This window comes from Centrocercus urophasianus, unplaced genomic scaffold (assembly GCF_019232065.1).
Source record: "Centrocercus urophasianus isolate 14NV4802_14NV808 unplaced genomic scaffold, USGS_Curo_1.0 seq_11, whole genome shotgun sequence".
Classification (NCBI taxonomy): domain Eukaryota; kingdom Metazoa; phylum Chordata; class Aves; order Galliformes; family Phasianidae; genus Centrocercus; species Centrocercus urophasianus.
In genome coordinates, this window is record NW_024884253.1 from 63,400,543 (window position 1) to 63,423,834 (window position 23,292).

The window sequence follows — 23,292 nt, forward strand, 5'->3', positions numbered from 1 at the left end:
AAGCCAAACAATTTAACCTAAATCAAATGGCTGTCTGGAAGAAAAAACATATTTTCTTTCTTCCAATTTATTAGGATAAAGTTGCCAGATTCCAAATCCATATATACCTCAGAAATAAGCGGAAAATTTTATATGAGAATATTGTTTTGATAAGTGGTTTGTTTACAGCCATATATACACAGATGGACATGTTTGTATAAAATGTTATACATCTATCAGCTTTGCCTCTAAGTAGTTCTTTCCTATTTAAAAATGTGAAAAATTGATATAAATCATAGCAGAATTTAAAAGAAGTCAATCTTCTTCCTAGCTACAGGCATTGCTAATAAGGCTATATTGTGAAAATATGGAAGAAAACGTAAGTCGAGCAGTATCCTAACTCAGCAACGCACTGCATTGCTTCAGCACTGTTCTAACTAAAAGATAAACTTACACCATGCTTAGAAATTATGCTGTCAGTAAAATCTTATGATTTGTGACCAGTACTCATTTGGTAATAAAATGAGGGAATGCAAACAGCTCTCAGTGCCCTGAGCCTATACAACTAAACCAATTTCCTTTAGTTGCATACAGTGACAAAGCTTTTGGATGCAAAAAGATTTCCTTAGGAGTGGCTTTAAAAAGAGAGCTGGGAGTGTGAGTGAAAAGGTAGACACTGCCGCACACTTGGTGGTGAATTAATGTCAGAGTGAGAAAAGGTGCACGGATGATGCTGAATCCCAGTACCTGGCTTTGACCTGCCTATTGGTCTCTTCCTCCCCCTCATCCTCAGTATTGGGTTCTGTGACTGGCTGTTCTTCTTCCTCTTCTTCATACTCCTCCTCCTCTCTGAGGTCACACCAAGGAAAGAGGCATGCAGTGGTATGGAAAGAGAAAAGTTGGAAGAGAAAATGACATGAGTCCCCAGAAAGATAAATGCAATGAGGTTAGAAATGGAAAGAAAACGTTGAGAGGAGTAGTTGTGGCACTAGTCAAATAGTCATCTAAACTTCATGCTAAGTACGCGTTGCCACGAGGGCAGCAGTAACGCAGTAATTTTTATCCTCTCCCCCACTTACGTTTTTTTTTTTTTTTCTTATTAAAAGAAAAATAGCTTTTTTTTTTTTTTTTTCCTAACCTGGCTTTCCATTTGCTATCTACACATGCATTAATGGAAATTTTTCAATAGCACAATACCACTGTTAGACTCAGTAGCTAAGATGTATCTGGCTTAAAGGACAGTATACACTGTGTTGACACTGAACAACTGGAACTGCATATTACACCTTAAAATTAACACAGACAAAATGTTTTGGTTAAGCAGCCAATAGCTCAGCTACAGAAAAGAGCAGGGTGAGCCATTAAGTTAGAAATAACAGAGAGACCAAATCAGTTCAGGGCTATTTGCACACAGCAATACTTAAGTTACTGAATGCCAGTAAATGAATTATATCAGTAAAGAATCATTAGTATGGCCAAACCAGGCTTTGGTTCAGCCCTCAGTCTGGCAGAGAAGAATTTTAAGTCACGCATAAAGCCTCCATAACCTACAAACCACATAAGTAATAATAAAACTATATTAAACAAAACAAAAGACTGCATTTTCTGCCTCATATCCTTCCCATTTATACGTTTTCTTCCAAAGATGAACAGACCCACAGAAGATTTAGAAAATATTCTCTCTTTGGACTTCTTTTGCATTTGCAGCTGATCCAGTTCTCCATTTGATTTAAACAATGAATACCACTAGTTTATGTCCCATGCAAAGAATAAAGCATATGAACAGTAATAAAGTTTGTAAGAAACTCATACATTTCTTGCATTTTCCTGAAAGCTGGTTTTCTTTAATTGTAAAGGCATGTTTTGTGATTTTTTTTTCCCATCTAGAATTGGTATGGTTACATGTTACAAGGATTAGGAATATTTACAATGTGAGATCACAAACTCATCATGACACCGCAAAGGATGAATCCAAATTTTGTTGCATTTGTATGGAGTTAGTCTTATAACAATCAGGAAAATGGCAGTACTTGGAACTTTTTCCAGTACTCTGGCAAAAATCTATAAAGTGTTTTTAACAGTTCCTAAGGTATTGCAACATCATAACCACGTTGTAGAAGATCACAGTATGTATTCATATTTAAAGGAAGAAAAAGATACCAGAGAGGACCCATACTGTCCGTTCTCTTTACTATCAAGTAGATCAACACTAGCTTTGCTATTTTCTCCTGTGAAGAGTAAAATGTCTGGATTTGCCAGTCCTACAAGCAATCATATTTGGGAAATAACTCACAAAGCTCAGTGGGTTCACAGCTTTCTGATAACAGCACAATGAATCCTATAATGTTGATAATGTGGCTACTAAAAATATGAACAAAATCTGTCCTGTGACGACTCTGTTTTAAGTTCCCGTCCAGTTTCCCAGATTGACATAAAATTCCTCACTTTCCTCACTCATCTCAAAACGCCCAAAATCATAATTGAAATATTTATTAGAAACATTGGAGCTCCTAATTTTGAAAAGTCCTTATTCTTTCTTCAAAGTGAAAGCTATTAAGGACAGGAACATAAATACACTAAAATCTTGTACAGAGCAAGTTGAACTGGGAACCATCAATGTTATATTTACAATAAACTGAAGAAGAACAGGAAAGGAAAAATATACCCAGAATTAAAGAGAGCTGGTGCACACTATAAGACCACTTCAGAGCACTAGATCATTAGTATTTTTCTAGAGACTTTGTCATCCTGTTTCTGTATCTTGTTTACAAGCTCGAACTTATGATCTAAATCTTGATATTACATCTTTTATTTACCATCAGTGACAGCTGCTCCCTACCCCACCATTCAAAGTTTTTTTGTTTGTTTGTTTTTTTAAATCAGAACTTATCAGATAAGGATATTAATTGGTACCTAAAGCCCCAAATCTACTTTTACCACGCAGTCTATTTCCCCAGAACCTGCTGAAGTTTGCAGCTCAATTAGGACATACAATTCCATTTTAGGAACCTGTTTTTGAAAACGTTGAGCTTCTGTGTAAAAAGTTTACAACTTACTAGATCTATCTAGTAAACACAGCAGGTTAGCAGAAATCAATTAAAATACAGCACTTGGGGTTTCTAATTCCTTTGCAAAGCATCTTTCTAATCCATTAATGGGAAAATCTAATGCTTGTTCAACTTTCTTAACTGCAAACACAAAAACACTACAAATTAAGCCTATATATAATAGCCTTTATAAAATTTGGATATATAGCCTGTTAGAAAACACACACAGCATCTTACCTTAGAAGAAAAGCTAGTTTTCTGAAGGGGAAAAAAAAAGCCCTGAAAACCAAGCTGCTTAAAGACTCACAATGGAAACGCTCCTGTCAAACCCAGTTGAATTGGTCAGCAGTTCAGAAGACAAACCTGGAAACTGAACTACAGTATTTCAGTTCTCAAGGCTACCAATTACATATTTTCCATAACCACTAGCATTTCTTTAAAAACATATTTAAGATATAACTAACTCTTCAGAACGTATGTAAGAAAGCCATTTTACAGGACTTGAGCCTTTTACATACGCCCTTCTCTCAGATAAGCTGTGCAGCCATATGCCAAAGACTAAGGGATTAGCAAGAAATATTTTCACCTTTAAGTCAATCACAAGAACTTAAAACTCTTCTCAGAGAGAACATCTGAGGACCTGTTTTGGTTCAAGTCTGTCTGAAATTGTCTACAAGAAATAGTACTTCAACTGGGGGATGATACGAGCTACATGGAGCTGTTGGAAATGTGCAGGCTCTGACCTCCTTCATGATTCTTCACAATTGTTCATAATGTGACTTGAAGGAAATACTTCTGTCTGCCGTGATGTTTATCTGCAGTTTCATCTGAAGAAGTCAAAAACCAAGAGCCCTGCTTCTCAGACATCACGACTTTCTGTACTCCAAAGGAGCCAACCAACTGTAACAGCCTTTCCATTTGAACATTACTTGAAAATATCATGTTTCAAATAAACTTTACATGCACAGCTCTGTGTAGCATGCTTTTTATTATAGACTATAATCAGACATTAAACACACCCCTAATGTGTACTGTTTCAAAGTTGAATATTTTATTGGAAGTTTATCTATTATAGATTATTGCACATATTATTCCCATAATTGCAGCCAGATAATTCTTCTGTCAGGCCAAGGATTTCCACGAGTCTCCTTGACTTCTTAGTAAGCAGAACTTTTGACTAGAAAACTTTCTTCCTCTGCTAATGTTAACTCTTTGTTCATGACAATTAGCTGGGGAAGTCAGAGGAACGAGCTGATTTTCTGTGTTTCTGCAGTACAGGCGGCCAGTGGTATGCACAGACATGGTCATACTCGCTAGAGGAAGGAAGTTTGATCAAGGGAAATTTACACAATGAAAATATGTGTGCAAGCTCAGTCACAAGACCTGGTGAATTAAGCATAGTTCATTCTGCAAAGGCAAAAATGATAGTTGTTTGCCAGTATTTTGCTAAGTAAATTATTCCCAAAAGACAGAAAAGAAAAAAATCCACCTGAATATTTATTGAACAGGAAAACACTACCAAAAGACAGATGACATTCCTGTAAAGAAAAGAATGTCAAACTGAGGGATGCTCAAATAGAACAGCAGACAGATTTGGGAACTCATCTGGGCGCGTAAGTATTCTGTGTTCATTTTTTTTGTGTGAAATGAAAAAGAGATGGTATGGAAAAACACTTTCTCTCCCACATACAAATGCAAGTGCTGTGTCAGTGCAATAATAGAATTAAATGAAGAAAAATGATTCATAGGGAGGTTTTCAATTGAGCTACATTGCAGAAACCAGCACATTTTTCAGTAGCACAGAGCAATTCATCCTGTTCCAACTCAAGGCAAATATTTTTCCTGAGACAGCGATGAATGGCTTCAGCTAATGCTGAAGGACCCGATATATTCAGCTAATGTTAAGGCTATTGTTGGATTATTTCAGTTCCGTGACAACTGTACCAGATTAGAAATGCTTAAACAAAAGCTTTGCAGCAGTGAAAACAGATTTAACAATCATTTACTATGTTTATTTTCATCTTCAAATGGATTGCTGCTACAGGTTGTCAGCCCCACCAAACAAACAAAAACCCCAAATCCCACAAATCTTTATAAATTGTATCATCAGCCACGGCAACTAATAAACATGTACTAGTTTGAATGTGGTTGAACAAAGCATTTATAGCCCTTCAAAATACAAAAAGACTATTCAAAAAGACTATAAAAGTGCAGTTTATGGATGAAGAATCATTCAGACATCAAAATGAAATCTAAGCAAAGACTTTCAAACTAATGAATTAGTTTTTTCTTCCAATCAAATTTGTCCTGTTGATTTTAAATAGTTGCCTGAAGTTATGCACAGGTATAACTGCTAATGAACGCAGACTGATGAAAGGAGATGATAATCTAGGGACCAATCCGCAAGTTATCAGAAGGTGGGGGCAAGGTGCACGAGATGCTCGACATCTTACCTAACACACAGACACTTAACAATCCTGACATGTACTTCTTTTTCACAAAAATACAAATTAGTACCTTCCATTGTGAAATATGATTTTCAAAATCTATGAACCGATGTGTCTGCCATGTACTTCAGCAATGTATACAAGATCACCTAGTCAATTACTAGTTACCCCTCTAGTCTCCCCCATAAAACATTTCTTTATAGTTGATGAATGCAGATTGAAGACACTCAAACTTTGGTTGTTCTAACTTGCAGTCTTTCAATCTTTTTATTTTAATTCTTAAAAACAAAGACATAGCCAATAGAAAAAAAAAGGAGAGGGTAAGACTGTGCTGAAGGAAAAGAAACAAAGCCAGAAAAGAAACATGAGCACAAAAACATATTCTACTATGCTTGGTATCAGTGGAAACTTTTAAAATAAAATATATGCTTTAAATCATTTTAATTCAGTGTGGAAGAATTTGACCACTAATATTTGAATAGAGAACAAAACGAAAAAGGATGGTCTTGCCATATTTAGAGGACTAACTTTTTGGTCTGCACATACAATGCGCATATATAACTTAAAAAATGAGATAGCAGCACATTAAAAAGAAATCTTACTATGGTATATGATTCCAGTTCATGTAGGGCTCATTTAACCTTTGCTAAAGTCTTATTAAATATTTCCTTCAAAATTTTTCAGGTCATTAGACAAGGATGTTAGTGTACTTCTGAGCCTTTTTAGACCACCCATATTGAAATTGTCAAGAAAGGAACACTGTACTTCAGTGAAGAAAAGGCCTTTAAGTTATGAAGTGACCCAGAAAATAAAGGACTGGGGAATTGTAGAGGTACTGGCCACTATTCCCACACTCCCTGAAAATTGCCCAATATGCAGTTAATTGCTAATTAGGAATTTTCTCTCTCTCTTTCTCTTTGTAATTAAGTCAAACGCTTTTCAGTTTGGCTTCTTTAAATTACTTGCATTTAAACTTTCACTGCCTTTTAGAGAAGCTGCTACTAACTAGGAATAGAGGCCACCCTTAGCTAAGGAAAAGTGACCATTAGCCATTCTACAATATTATTATAAGATAAAAATTGTACAGCTGAACTCAGTAGTATGGTTTCTCTTTCACGTCCTTTCCACTTCAAACCTCTGATCCACATTACCTCTTGAACAGAACTTGAAAAACTGCTTCTCTGAACTCCCTACAGGTGAACAAACAGAAAATCAAAAAACATTTCATCAAAGAAAAGTCTTCATAAGTCACAGTGGATGTCATTTTATTTTCTTTTGCAATTGCTTGCCACTATCCTCAATTTATGAGTGGAATTCTACTTTCACTGGTTAGACAGCACAATTCATAGATAAATTCTTAAGTCCTCGTAAAACAAACAAATGCTTTGGTACATTTCTGCTGCTTCTTCCTTTCTTGTACGCTAGCTGACGGAACACAGACAAGTGGTCTTTCACGAAAGCTGAAAGCAATGATAACTGAAGTCTGTAATTTCTTATTTTGTAAGAAACAAGTACTTTCCTCCTCCACCAAAACTGAAAGAAATCACCTATTAAGCCCCCAGATCCCATTGACAGATCACTGCAATTTGTGCAACTACATGACGATGAAAACACATGAAATGGTATGGAAAACAAATTACTAGAAAAGCCTAAAATCTGGCAATTTGCATGGAAAAAAAACTCAAATGCATAATTATAGTGGTTAAAAGTGAACTTCTCTTAGTATTTCTGCCCTAAATAAAGAACTGTGGAAATCACAAGTAACGTACAGTACATATGTTCCCCATGCCTTCATATTATGCTGCTCTTTATCTTTAGATTCCTGTTATTTTCTTATTCCCAAAATGTGCTCAGTAAGAACTTTTCACACCTAAAAATGTAGATAATGCCTTCACACTTTATTCATTGCTGCAGTTTGTTTATATAGGACATATCAAAGCAGAGCAGGACAACAAAGTCTTGCTTAAGATACTGACAAGGCTGCGCAAAGACTTCAAGACTCACAGCTCTCTGATCACCAAACAGCACTGCTGTTTTTATATCTGTATGAGTAGCAAAGGTAAAGAAACAAAATCCTGATGAAGAGAGGTTTTAGAAGCAATAAACACTGAAACATATACAGGAAGGGAGAAGAAGTACTGTTTTCAGAGCTTGGAACTGCATATTGGTTGACGCCTTGAGGTCACTGTTACTGCCCCTTACTTCAAAGGGAGGATTTCTGGAAATGGAATCCAGCCAAATCGTTGTCTTTCTTTCTTCCCATCACATCATATGTGTAAAATACTTCCCCGGCATTAGAGAGTCATGTTTACAAAAACTGGGAACATGCTGGGGAGGTAAACTCTCTGAAACACGTATGCCAGTCAGTCAGACACTACTATGGACCTCCACAAATATAGATTCAAATCTTGATTCAGCATTACATTTTCTCAGGTAGTTTCTTGAAGCTAAATGTGCAGTGAAAAAAAAAGACTTAAGTTATGCTGCACTTGCAGTAGTCATGCAGACAATCTCACTTAAGTTTCAGTGTTTTTTCATTACTCTTTAAATTCAAACTGGAAACACCTACCATTGCTTCTACAACAAAATCCAGCACTGCAAACTGAATTCTGTACATAACTGTGTACCTGAATGAGAGAAGTGTGGCCTCCCTTTCTCAAACTCAAAACTAGCACTGCCTAACCATACCATACTACTCTACATACATACACTGCCTAACCTAACCATGCTACTCTAACTAACAACCCTCTGCTAAATCATGTCCCTGAGCACCACATCCAAATGGTTTTTAAACACATCCAGTGATGGTGAGTCAACCACCTCCCTGGGGAGCCTATTCCAGCGCTTAGCCACCCTGTCTGTAAAGAAGTTTTTCCTATAGCCAACCTAAATTTAGCCTGGCACAACTTGAGGCCATTTCCCCTTGTCTTCTCACCTGTCATCCAGTGAGAAGAGACCAACCCCACTCTCAGTGCAATCACCTTTCAGATATTTGAAGAGAGCAGTAAGTTTTCCCCTCAGATTCCTTTTCCCCAGAGTGGACATCCCCATTCCTTCAGTCTCTCCTCATAGGGCATATTCTCCGAGCCCTTCATAAGCCTTGCCCTTCTTTGGACCTGCTCCAGCACCTCAATGTCCTTTCTGTCAGATGCTGTGAGCAGATGCTATCTTACCAGTCTTTTCAATCTAATGCATAAATCTTACAATCATAGAACCACAGAATGGCCTGGCTTGAAAAGGACCACAACAATCATCGCGTTTCAATCCCCCTGCTATGTGCAGGGTCGCCAACCAGCAGATGAGGCTGCCCAGAGCCACATCCAGCCTGGCCTTGAATGCCTCCAGAGATGGGGCATCCACAGCCTCCTTGGGCAACCTGTTCCAGTGCATCACCACCCTCTATGTGAAAAACTTCTTCCTAATATATAACCTAAACCTCCCCGACTTAGTTTAAATCATTCCCCCTTGTCCTATCACTATCCACTCATGTAAACAGTCATATCCCCTCCTGTTTATGCACACCCATCAAGTATTAGAAGGCCACAATGAGGTCTGTCCAGAGACTTCTCCAAGCTAAACAAGCCCAGATCCCTCAGCCTTTCCTCATAGGAGAGGTGCTCCAGCCCTATATCCAAAATCATTGCTTTACAAACCATTTTACCTTGTACTAATTAAAAATGTGAAAAAGTTAACATATCTATCATAACTAATGATTTCTCATCCTATTTCAAAGCCACTGCTAGTGCTAGGTAGCTCAGATTACACACATGTATGTATGTATTAGAGAGATGCTTAGCCTATCCATTCCCATGACTGCATTTTCCTCCTGGGGATGTCTTCTTTGTCTAGATTTGTGCCTCAGTTGCTCAAATATCAAAAAACAGGAATTAAAGACAAGTGTCTAAGAAAACATACATTTGCTTCCTTTAATTAAATCAATAAAAATATTTTTTTAATTTTCTCTTCTGGGCCTTTAATATCTTCATCAGAACCCAAGTCCTCCATTAAAGGGTAACACAGAGTCTTCCTACTTTGCTGTATCATATAAGTCCGTATTTCTGATAGACAACTGTAAGACTGACTGTAAGAAATGTAGTATTTACATATCCTTAAAACACACACACACACACACAGAAAACCTACTAATCACTATACTCAGAACTTCAACTCACGGTCATCTGTATTTATGTAATCAAACATTTGACACTGTGAAGCAGAGTCAACAGAACTTGAAACTTCATGACAAAAACTAGAATTCTGCCACGGTAAATGTTACAGAAAATAAGAAATTAGCCATGGTTTGCATTGTCGGAAGACAGAAAATTACTTAAAAACAAGTAAGAAGTCTCAGCTGAATTTTGGACAAACTAACCCTGCAGGCCTGGCTTTATATCAAGCAAATTAAATAATCAGTTAACAGGACATAATAGTCAAACAAAGATCTGAGTAGTTGGTTAAAAACTGCAGGAATCCAAAGCTGAGCAGTAAAAATGTTTTAGCTCAGCTATGTTCATTGTTTTCTGGCAAAACCAAAATAACGTCAAGATCTTTTCCTGAATTTTAGCAATCTTAACACATCAGAAGCATGTATTTTCTGACAAACGGATCCTTATGACTTCTCAGCAAAGTTTTTCTTTGTTCAGACAAGAATTTTCCAATTTTCTCTGGGAATGTAAAGGGTGTGAAAGCCTTGAGCTCAGTGTGCACTGTGCAATGGTGCCATGTCCCAGAAATATGCTGGAAATTTTGGAGTTCCTTGCACTACTCTATGTTCAGAGGAAGAGTCATTACAGCCTTCCAGACAAGACCCTAACACTGCTACCAGCAAACCTGGTCTTCTTAAGGCCAAATTTTTTCCAATTGAAAATCTGGAAGCCTCAGGTGGACCCACACATTTGCTCTTTCTTACACCTTTTTGCCTTTTAGGTCTAAACAAAGGCAGCTTGAAAAGTAGTTACCGGTGCCCTATCAGGGTGCAGGCTCCACTCTGATGAGTTAAGATGGCAGTCAGATATTCTGCATGTTAGGTTCCAAGCATACCAATACCAATATGAAAGTCCTACCAGAAGATTGGTAACCTTCAGAGAAATATGTATAGTGAGCAGTTCTGGTAATTTTTTTTTCAGTTTTTTGATGATGTAAAATGAATCAAAACTATGTGGAAAAAAAAAAAAAGAAAAAAAAGAAAAAAAAGAAGCAGAAAGTGTGGCAAAATGTGGTGAATATCTAATCTTAGCTATTTGCAACTTCATAAACCACAGAGTCTTTGAATATAACAAATTCCACACAACTTTGAGAGCTATTCACTCAAATTCTTCTAAGAGCTCTCATGGTAAATCTCATAGAAGCTGGCTCAGGTGGCTGACTCAGCTCACATAGGACACCAAGGAAGAGAGACAGAGATGGTCTCTCTGCAGTTAGAAGTGCACAGCAAAATGAGAAGAAGCCGGCTCATTCAAAAAAAATTGGGATAAAGAATTGTTTCTGGTTTGTATGTATGCTTTAGTAAAGCACATGTTCCATAAAGACAGCACTGAGAAGTTCCAAACTACCTGTTTTCTACTCTTTTGAAGCCAGACACAGTGAGACTGAAAGAGAGAAATTCACATTTTAAGACTTCTACCCAGAAGTCACTGCATATCATAAAACCAGCAATCTAGTCTAAATTCCATGGCACTCCTAACACATGCATTGTGTGGTTGGAAAAAGCTAGCTTTGCTTTAAAAACAAAACACCCTCACACAAAACAAACACAAACAAATTTGTTTAAAACTCTACCACTTAAGTAACAGAATGCTAGACCATAGATTAAGAGAACTGAATTTGAACTGGGACAGAAAACCTTAGGAGGTACCCTCAGCAAAGCAGTTAAAGTTCCATGTTCTAAGAGGACAGATATTCAGATATTCCCCCCAGGCCTGTTGGTGCCCTATGTCATCACACTAAAAGAAAGGAGTTTTGAGGAAAGCAAACCTACTGGTGAAGCATATAAAGTATGTTGTAGCAGCTACACATCACTAAACCAACCTCCAGCCATTGTTATTTAAGTAGTTGTTATCGACTTATTTATTTACTTTGTAACAGACACATTAGGCTGAGTTTCACTCTCCATGAAAATGATTTTAACACAAAGCAGATTTGGGCTTTTATTTTATTTTATTTTTTGAACCACAAGCCAAAAATTAGTGTATTTACTTTAGCAGAAGGTTTCCAAATGGATGAGAAAGGCCTGCAAGTTTTTGTCTTGCTTGCCCTTAGCATTTACGGTCAACTTTTCCCAACTCAAAACCCAAAGTCTGCTCTCTGGCGTAAATCAGAGCAACTCCATTCATTTCAGACAACTTTTCTGGATAGAGAGCATTGTAAGAACAGAATCTGGCCAGTACTGTCCTTTTTGTTTTACCGGCACCATGGGTTTTTCTCTTTTTTGGAAGACTTATCGGTTGACACAAAGCAGATGACTGTGGACAACCTGTTTGATGTGGTAAACAAAAGCAAAGTAACTGCCAAACCAGCCAACACAGCTAGAAAGAAATGAAACATGAACACTGTGGGAACAAGAATCCAAGGAGGATCTTGAACCTTCTCCTGATTTTGGTAGCAAAGTCCAAAAATAACCGAGTATATTGTCTAAAACAGCATAGAAGTATGACATTAATCTCTAATTAAGACCAAAAGAAGTAATTCCACTGAACTTGATGGTGTTAATCCACAGTAAAAACAGACACTGAAATCTGCAATCACACAGACAGTTTAGAAGCAGCACAATAACATTTTCACAAATTTTATAATCTTTTGACCAGTTTCCTACTGGTAAAGAAAATGTAGTGAATGAGTAGAGAGACTGAAACCCCTTTTGAAGAAAATATTTCTGTAAATACAGTGCTGCAAAACCATACTGCAAACTTTTTTCCTTCCTTGAGAGAGACTCTACTCATGAACCAAAAGAAAGTCAATGGCAAAAGACAGATCTTTCCTGCATGAACAAATTGTATTCACAGTTGTTGAAGGCAATAAATAATTTTATCTATTTTTACATATTTATCTCTATAACACCAGTGATGGAAGCACAAGGGGCACAACAGTATTTCTTTTGAAAGAATCATAAGGCATCATAAAATTTTAAAATTTCATTATAAGTTGTAGTAAGGCCTAAACATATGATGTTCCATTAAAATCCTTTAAATTGACAAAAATATTGCTTCACAGACCAGGCGCTCAAGTTTGAAAACTTAATTCTAATAGGAACACCACAGAAATAAAAATGTCTTTCAACTTAGGGTTAATTCAAACTTTAGAAATGTGCAAAAAATTTGAACGAATCAATTTCATTTCTGTTTCTTTTTTTTTGTTCCACATTAGCTATCAGATATAGAGACTGCTTCATTTACCTACACTATTTCAATGAAAGTTGAGAGATTCAGTGACATACGGTCAAGAACAAAGACTGGTTTTACTTTTCCTACCACAGTTATGGATTTGGCTAGGCAAAAAGATGAAAAATGTGAAGGACAGAAACAGTTTCCCTGAAAAGTTCATTTATCAGAAAGCCAGTAAGATATACAGAGGAGTCAATGCGGACAGTTGACTAGCTTCCTGTCCCAGCAACTTAGAAAATTTCACTGGGCATAGAACTTTTATCTTTGGGCATAAAAATGCATTCTGTGGTCTTCACAGACCACAGGGCCAATAGGGAAATGTAAATTTCCAATAGGGAAAATAAATTATTTGGTAGAACAACTTCAATATGAAATTAAACTTCAACGTTTACATGAATCTATAAATGTTTAAATGAAGATTCATTTATTGGATTTAAACTTAGATTATACTTTATTATCAACTTCAAGGAGGATATGGAATAGAAATGGCTATTTTTTCAGAAAAGGAAGATAGTTATTGAAATTATGCTATATTGGTGAAAAAAATATTTCAAAGAACTTATAAAACTCATCTGTCAAGTAATCTTCTAGCTTGCTACTAAACATCAGCTCAAGCATAAATTCATTAGGAACTGTGGAAGACTGCAAAATAAAACTAGTAAGCAAACAGTGAAAAATGTGTTAGTGGAAGCTGCTGTCTTGCACAACTTACTTAATTACAGCAGGAGAGTCAACAATTTTTTTAGAATTAAAGCAGTTCTTCTTTTAATCCAAATTCATCAGTTTAGCAAATCAACTGCATCTGCTCTATATTGATTGATGCAGATTCTCAGTCACATTAGTAAGTCCTAAAATGGTGCCCAAGACCATGCACAAGGCTTTCCATGCAGAGCAGCTGAATCTCCCAGCTGCACGCAGACTGAAGATGCTTTAAACTCAGCCTCAGAAGCACTGTCATCCTTGTCATCTGTCTGTAAGACCATGTGGCTTTTGGCCTCCAGTTCACTAAACACCCAGCCAATAGGATGGGATGGAAAAACATGAATATGTTGCCAAATGGAAAAAAACAATAACAAAAACAAAAAACAAAAAACAACCTAAAAACAAAAAAAAAAACCCAACAGAACAAAAAAACAAACCACCAACAAAACAAAACAAAACAACAACAGAAAACAACAAGACATATACAAAAGAAGAAAAAGAAAAAAAGCCATTTTGTGGTATACAATATTCAACTACTATTTGAATTATTTGGAGTCTCATATTTTCATATTGACAGCAACCATTACATTCTAGTTTAAACTCAGTTTGCTTTGTAAGATGGGCAGCATTATAGGAAACGTGGGTTTTTAAGGCTCTAAGTTTCCACTTGGTGCTAATCAAGAGGGACCCCAAAGAACTTCCCAAATGCTACAATCAACACAGGAAACACTCATCATGGAGCATTCTTTTCTTTTGCAAATTGCACCCTGAGCCATTGGAAGACAAATGTGTCCACCTTTAGTTACCTGTAGCAAATGTATCTTCACGTGAACTACTCAGCTAGATTCCCTTTATAATTAAAAGAGAGAAATAGCCAGCTTCAAAGCATTATTCCTCTTAGATGAAATTTTAGACACGAAGAATACATTAGATAACTGAAGGCCTACAAGAGCTTGCTACGCTCCACAGACATCAAAGAAGGCAAGCTGATCAGACATCTTACTTATACAAAATTAATTCCAGCCCTCTCGTGTGGTATTCAGACATGCTGGGGATTTGCAGCTCCCATTTTTTCTAAGCATGCATAGTCCAAGCAAACAACAGTGTTATAGGCAGTGATACTAGCTCTGACAGAGTTCACTGTTGCAGACTGCTCCTCAAGTAGTCATTACTGTCTCTTCTTTGTTAATTACAGAAGATCAGATACATTCACTAGTACAGAAAAGGAAAATATTTATGCTGGAATGTCTTTTGCAAAGGGAAGAAATCAGTTAACAGTAACATAACATAAACAGAGCAAGTAACTGCATTAATGTGACTATATACCTGTACAATCTCCCATTATGTTCATATATTGAACACCAAATCTATCAAAGAGTACCTTGTGTACTTTGGGTCCATTTACTTAGGGCAAATGGTGTCAAAGGACCATCTTTACCTACATACCAAAGAGTATGTAGGTAAATCAAGTCATATACAAATTTATGTGGCTTTTTTTAAACTTCAAATGTTCTCTCTCTCTCTTTTTTTTTTTTTTTTTTTTGATTAATCAAAACAGAAAGAAAACGCTGGGAATCTGGCAGATTAATAAAGTGCAATAAACATAATGAAAAGTAACAGGAATAAAGGAAGGCCTGCCCCTTAGCTCAGGCACCTACCTCTCACTGAGATCTTCCACGCGCTGCCCATGACCTAGCATGAAGCTGGGGTTTGACTGACTGCATGGACTTGCGGGTGCTGATAAAGTGCTTTTCACGTTCTGTACCGAGTGCCTGCGGCTCCGCCGGCGCTCCAGGCCCCTTCGCTCACTGCCACCCAGACTGGCCCTTCTTCTGTCCTTGCGTCCACTGGGAGGGGGGTCAGCGGTCTCATCGCCATCCTCATGCCTCAGGGTCATCTGAGGAGGAAAGAGAGGCAAGGTTTCTGACGTGTTTCCTATAGGGTTTCACACCTAGGCTTTAAGAATTTACTGATCTCAACAAGATAGATTCCTATTAGAGTCATCATTTCTACAGATACCCCTCTAATGTGCTATCTAATTTGCTATCTAATTTGCTAATATGCACTGTGGCAGCTCAAGCAATAGAACTCTATAGTGACACCTTGAACACTGTGGGACTTGAAACAACAGATTTGTTTATGTTAGATTTGGGCTTTTTTGTTTGTTTTTTTAGGACTTAATTTACAAGCAATCCAAGCAGTGCTAGACATCTAGCTCTCTTTATTTCCTCCTAAAATACATAGGTAAATTCTTGTCTATGCTGAAATCAATTGAAAAAACTCCTATACACTGGCTGATTAAACATTTCCTGCTGTTCAGACATGCAACTAGAAATGACTGAGTGAAAGATAGCCTACTGCTTCAGAAAGTATTTTAGAAAAGCATCATCATTTATTCTCAGCCAAGAAAGAGATCCGCTGAGGCATATGTAATTGCCTTCTTAAAGATCTCAATTTTTACAGATCTCCCTGAAAGTAAACAAAAGAAAAAGAAAAAAAAAAAAAAAGCAAACACTAACAAAACAAACCTGTTTCTGTGAACTCATACCAGAATGGATTAAAAGAAAAAAACAGAGACCACACATTTTTCAGCTGAACTTCCCAATTTTTAGCATAATTACTTTCATATATGCCATTCAGTGGAAAACTCAGCATTTCCTGCCAGTTCAGAAGCACTGTAAATCCAGAGGAACGTATGCATATTTCAGGAAAGAACAATGCTGAAAATAGCATGGCGACAGTGACATTTGACAGAAAAATCTGACCTACGTTGTGAGTTCATCAGCTGGAAACAGTAGAGGAGCAGTATGTGGACGTAACTGTATTGGGCTTATGTGGCAAGGCTTTCACGATGGTGGGGCAGCAGAGATGAGCAAAGCCCAGCACTGCCCCCAAGGACATCAGACTCAGATCCAGCAGCTCCTAAGGGGTTCCACCACTGTCAGAGTTGGGCTATGAGCAATGCTGGGTGCACTTTGGGAAAGCAGATTTAAGAAAGGGAAACACTGCTGCACAACAGCAGCTGGGAGCGAAGAGTGAGAAGCTGAGTGAAACATCTCTCCAGGAACCAAGGTCAGAGCAGAAGAAGAGCCAGCACAGAGCAGAAGCTCCCTGAAGCCCAGAGACCTGATTTCTTCTTGCAGTCTGGTCTATGTAGAAAGTAGCTCTGCTAAAATTAGTTTAGTGACGGGGTGAAGAATGAAAGAAAAAAATGGAGAATGAAAGCTACCAAATTCTTTGCTGGACACAGATGAAGATAAAGCCAGTTCATTTCATAACACTATACCATTAATTCACATTTACATTATTTTATATATAATTTTATATACAATTACTGATTTCTGCCTAAGCCTTCCCACTGCCAATACTTCCTGAAGTCTGAAAATTAGGGCTAATAATTAAGAAACTGGATATCCTACCCTTGCATATGACTACTTCGGTGGTTATTTTATGTCTAGGTGGTGAATATGACGTCATTTATTACTCCATTTCTGCAAACTGTATAGGACCTAGTCCAGTGTAAACTCATAAACAAGGACATGCTGGGTATTCAGCTGCAGAACAAGTGGCACTGAGCTCAGATTAACTTTTTTCACGAGTTGAATACTTCTGCATATTTCAAGAATTTCTACTTTTAATTGCAGGCAGAACTGCCTCTAAAGAGGCTAGCAAATGTGCTGGTTTGCCTTGGAGCATGCCCCAGCACTAGTATGAAATGCAATTGCATGAGCTGAGCAGCCATGTACTTTTATCAGGTCACATATACAATGTGTATAACACTTCCAGCAACCAGATGTTTTTCTTCTAAAATAGATAACCAAATTTCACCTAGGTTACACTTCCCCCTCCTTTCAGCTTTGAAGTTTGCACACGCTGTAAGATGTATAAAACAGGGCATGTTATGTTACCTCATAAATGTTAAATTGTTCAACTAAGTCCAAGTCTGTTCCTTTCTTGTTCAAGTGTCTCTGCGAAATCGCTTCAATGCCCAGCTCTTCGAGACAGTCCACCACATCGTAGAAAGAGTCTTGATCTGGCAACCCCGACAGCGTCTAAGAATCAAAGGGAAAACATTTAGATCTGCTTGTTTTGAAAAGAATTAAACAAAGGTTTTTAAAAGCGGTTGGCAAGTGGTGCTATGTATGATTTCAATAAAACCAAACCATGATGTGGGATTAGAGACACTGCTAAAAAATGTAAAGCAAGTGGTACAGCTTTTAACAAACAACTCTGTGCACTGTGTAGAAAAATGAATAACTGGAAAAACAAATCAATGTTGTTATTTCATACAAAAAAATATGGAAAATGTAGGTCTTTAAAATACACAGTTGGATTCTTCCTGGCTTCATTCGAGCACGAATTTGAAGAACCGAGAATGTTCAAGCATCAAACACAGGGATAAAAGCAAAGAGAAAAAAAATTGGTTTAGCTAAAACCAGTGAAGCTGATTTCCTACTGATTCCTGTAACTTTGGCCTTAGGAAGAAAAACTTGAATGCACAGCTGTGTGATGTCAGGACAGCAGGAAACATCCTGCACCATGCGCCGAGCTGTCCTCAACACCTGCAGCAGAGGTCATTCCCCTAAATCCACAAATTGTTTTATATTACAGAGGTATGGACTTCTTTCTTCCCTTTCAACTTTAGAAGTATTAACTAAAAGCATGCTGACTTCTTAACTCCAATATGTTTAAAGTTTTACAAATTCCTGATTATGGAGTAAATTGAAACCAGTGACACTGGAGCATTAGCGCACTAGAAAACAAAGAAAGCCAATAATAATAGTGATTGAAAACAAACTTTTTGAACTCAGATCTTTATACATGGCACCTGCCCTATGTTCAAGAGAGAAAGCACTTCTACCACAGTTGTTTCTCATTTGGTGAATTCAGAAAACTAAGAAGAAATGGAAGGTGGTTTTCTGTACCATACTATGTATTTTATGTATGCCACTGAAGTACAGGGATTGAATCAAGCCACTCAACACTGTACTCTGGAGTGATGCATGGGAAGAGAACACGGGTGTCAGACAACGGTGTTCAGAACACAAGTGAACTTCATCCATCACAGTCCTGCAGACAACAAAGTCAATACAAAACCTAGGTATTTTGGTTTACTATTGTTTTCTGCTCAGCTTGTGCTCATTTGTATCTGCTCTTTATGTGTGACACAGAAGAATGAGTCTCACTTGACATGAGCAGGAACTGCCGAATATTGTGTGGCCTATGTGCAGAATGGCACCTGCTATATTACAAGAATCAGTCTATTCAGAGCCATTTCTGCAAAATAAGGGAGAGACACACTGGAACCAACACAGCTATTCTGGATTAGTGCTATAAAGAGATACCCATGCTGCGATAGCTTCTGCTCTCATAACCATATTATTAGCTAGATAACTTACGCAAAGGAGAGGAAAACAAAGGAGAAAGGAAGAGACCAGGGGAAAGAAAAAAAGTACTCTCCTGAAAGAATTTCATTTTCTCCTGAACAGAACGGCATGAACTGTGCTGTGACAGTACTGTTTTTATTGATTGTCAAACTGCTATACTGATCATCTTTCAAGCACAGTATGATGTGATATCCTACGTCTAAAAGAGCAGACAGACCTACTGCTTATATACTCATTAGAACACTGAGGAGCTTGAATACATAACTGCTTAATACTGGCTTATGATCTTAAAAGAGTGGGTTATCATTTTCTTGGTGGCTATATAAAGAAGACAAGCAGCAGTACAATCAGAAGAGCAGAGGTCTTAAATTGGGCAGATCTTTCTTTTTGCTGTTTCCCAAGCACCATGTTAAGTTGTTCAGTAGTTGTATCCCAGATATTTCCTTCTGCCCTGAAGACAGAACCTCAAAAAAACTAAAATCCTACCAGAGAATTCAAATCTAGCTCCTTGGAGAAGTGTATTTAAAACATACTCTTTAGTGTGCTTGCAGAATTTTGTTGTTACTGCTAGCTTAGAGGAAAACAGAGATTTGAAATCTCTCTAGAATCCTGGTCTACCAAAGAAGAACAAATATGAATATCAGGAATCATTCCTATGCCTCTACCCATTTCCAGTTCAAGGAAAAATCTTTGAATTAAGATTTAATTTGTTTGCAGTGGTCTTGTGCAAGTTGCTCTCAAGTCCTTATGGGAATACTTGCACAACTTTGAGTTCTTCTCTTTCAAGCATCAGCTTTTTGTAATGATTAAGTAAATAAAAACCAAAATCCTACCCCTGAGAGTTTTGAGTTTGATATTTCTTCTTAACCACATTTATACTGAAGTGAAAACAACACATTTTGCCCACCACTAACTGTAACAGTCCTAATAGAAAGGGAAGAAACTGATTAAGTTGTGTAGGTAGTAAAAAAGGATTACAAGACAAATATCTTCCAAGATGATAAATCCTATCAGACAACATACAAAACTGGTAGTAGTAAAATAATCTTACATTTGCATGACCTCAGTTATGTTTCTTAACAAAGACAGAGATTAGTGATAACCTATTCCTAGCTTCAGACAGAAAGGCTCTCTTCATGAATTTTAGTTGATACTAGGCAGCAAAGTTAATTAGTATGTTTTGTCTTTTATGAAACAGTCACAGTATAAAGCAGTGGTGCAGACAGAATACAGACATCAGAAAGTCCAGATAAATGTGTTTGGTGCAAGCTTTGCATGGAAGTCCAAGTAACATAAAAGTACTGCTCTGGTTACTAAACATCCAACAGACTGGGTTTCAGTAGAGCACCCACATACTATATAGAGAGATATTATCTAAATCTTACATGCTATGGTGAAAAGCACAGTAAATCTACATAACAAATAAACATTTAAGGGCATTAGCCAAGTTTTCAGTTGCTTTGGGATAAGAAGCATCTATCTTGCATTTGTTCTCAAAAAGAACCACAACTTCTCAAACATACGCTGCGGCCAATGTTGGACACAGGATGTAAGAATATCAATGTTCCAGTGTGGCAGCTATGATGTCCTTAAGGCAGATCACTGAAAAAATGTGCTAGCTGCTGTGTTCACACCACGCTGGCCCATGACAGTACTTCTTTAGCTGCAGCTGCTGGACCACTGGTCCAGCACACAGTAAGCTCCCAGTGGTTACACTGGACTGGAAGCTGATATTTAAATTCCAGTCTTGCAATGCATTTGTTAAAAAAAATTTCAGTGCTTAACCTGATTATACTAGAACATATTAATTTTTACATAGCGAGTAATATGGAATTTTATTTACCATTTTAAAAAAAGGTATTGTCTATTATGAGAGAACAAACTTGGTATTAAATAAAGTTAAAAGAAATATTAACAGTAATTTAATGACTCAATAATTACACTGGTGTAATCACAGTAACAAAAAGGTTTTGTAGCAGATTTTGAAAAGAACACAAAGTATGGAAGTAAATAGAAAAGTCAATTGAATTCAACACAATTCTCTTTCTACATTTAGTGAGTAGGGGTTTTATAAATGTATGTATGTATGTGCATGCGTATCTAGAAATAAATCTAAAGGGATTCTATCTGAGCTCAGTAAAAGCTCTAATAAGTTGTCTCTTCGGAAACAACCAATAAAAATGAAAGCAAGGATTAGACAAAGATCTAAAGACATATGGAAGATGACAAAAGTTATACAGGAGCTATACAGAACCTGAAGTGTATGTACTGGGATCAATTTCATTTTAGAAATTTATTAATGTCTAAATCTTCCATAATTAGGAGAAATTCATTGAAATGTGAGCATAAGTAAATTGATTATGCATCAACAAACTGAGAGGAAAGATAAAAGGACTGAAGCAGTTCTTCTGTCAGTTTCCGAGTAGGAAGGAAAGCAGTCTGTAAATGTATATACATGGAAAAAGAAAAAGGTGCAGAAGTATGCTTCCTTAAGACAGACTCCCCAAGAGGTTTCTGCATGCACCAAAAACTTTTTCAGTTCCTCTCCTACAGAAGCTGAAAGCATCTGAACCTTCTTTGTATTCTCTGAAGGGAAAAAAATTACAACTGTGTCATCTTGCTTGCTGTTTTCTCTATAATCATGGAAAAAAAATCCCATTAAAAACATCATAAAGCTGTCCATAGGCCAGATCATAATTATAAGTGTGGCACTGTGGGATTCCTCTGTTCCTTGATCTTCATAACTCCTTTGACTGTGAGATGCTTTTTCTTTTTGTTTGCTTTTAAAGAACTACCTCCTCCTAAAAATAGCTTTAAATGTAAAATTCAGACAAAAGAAGCAACTATACCATGTGTAGAAAATAACTGTTGAAGTTAGATGCTAGGTAGTACCACAAACAAAAAAAAACAAAGAGAGAAAGAGAGGAAATTACCTCAGTAAGAGGAATCAGTATACAACATAATGAGGCATAGAACAGAAACATTAAAATGAGTTGCCTCAGCTTTAACAGCAGCTAAAGACATAAGCATAACAAGCAGGTGAGACCTTTCAGAAAAATCAATTCAGCGAGATGCTCTTTTAAAGTCTAAGAGGATCTTTACTGCTGTGTAAGCAGCTGCAAGAGTAGCTGTAAGTAAAAAGACAGCCACAACAGAGATGTCATCAGGTCAGGCCTTCTCAGGTACCTTGAATGGACAACACCAAACATTAAGAAACCGTTTTAATTAAAAAACCCCAAACCATAAAATGACCCATGTCTCCAACCATGCAGCCATGAACACAGAAAGTTGGTATCTTGTTCTATGATTTCCACTAGCAAACTCTGGATCTTTAGATAAATATAACAAAAAAAATAATAATATTCTGTAGCTCTCCAGCTTATTAAGTATAATTACAGAAACAAAATTACCTTAATGCTCTAGTACTATGCAAACTTCTTGTGTTCTTTGAAAGATCTATTTGTGATTTTAGTTTAGGTTTGTTTAGAATTTTAGGACTAGACACTAATTTTTTAAGGCACTGACAGTAATAATTCTCTAGCTTTTATGGACATTCCTTCTTCCTCACAGTTCAGAAGATTGATTTTACTGTGAAGCTACTATAAGGGGCACCAGAAAACATAAAGAAAGAAGAAAAAAAAAAAACAAAGCATGTTTATACTTCCTTTTTTAAAGTGGAAACACTCCTACAAGCTCTCTTACACTTGTTTCATTTACCGTATTTGGTTCACAGAAAAGAAATAATTTAAATGACCTGGAACTGGAAAATTGTGCACAACGCAAGCCTTTGTGAACACGTGATCTTTTCATAAAGTTCTTGCTTTCATTATTTCCCAGGTAATTTGTTGAGCTAGTTTGTTGGATTCTGTTTTGCTCTGTAGTGCCAGCTCTGGGAGAAGAATCAAGTCATAATGATTCATAAGAATCTTATTTATGCACAGCAACTAGGAAAACAGCAATTCCACTCCTAGCTGCAGCCTCAATAGGTCTGCAACACAAGTAATATGACTGTATTGATTATAGCTGATCCTACAACTTCTCTGGGACAGGTCTTCAATGTATATTCTCATAGACCAGCAATATGCAACAGAAAATACTAATATTATTACTAAGAGTTACAGTTAGGAAGGAAACAAACCTTGTTAACCAAAGTCATTGCATAAACCAGTAGTTCAGTATCAACCCCATCTTTCTCCTCCAGAATCTCCATGATGTTCGCCCAAGGCTTGGCTCCTACATGTAAAGCAGAAAACATTGGTAAGGGTGATCAAAATAGAAAGCTGTGGCAGCAACATTTAGCCAAGAGGCAGCACAGGTTGGAAAGATGTGTCAAAATGGAAGATCAACTGGA

General features: G+C 37.1%; 1 protein-coding gene across 1 annotated transcript in view; it reads right to left on the bottom strand.

Annotated features, from left to right (window-relative positions):
• The window catches only part of FHOD3 (formin homology 2 domain containing 3), a 365,756-nt gene that overhangs the window by 91,464 nt on the left and 251,000 nt on the right, over positions 1-23,292 (bottom strand). Inside the window, exons 8-12 of the mRNA XM_042808981.1 lie at positions 23,080-23,174; positions 17,463-17,606; positions 15,213-15,451; positions 13,767-13,857; positions 727-824 (exon numbers count right to left, since the gene is read on the bottom strand). Of these exons, the coding sequence (XP_042664915.1) occupies positions 727-824; positions 13,767-13,857; positions 15,213-15,451; positions 17,463-17,606; positions 23,080-23,174 (667 nt within the window). The remainder of the gene's footprint in view (positions 1-726; positions 825-13,766; positions 13,858-15,212; positions 15,452-17,462; positions 17,607-23,079; positions 23,175-23,292) is intronic.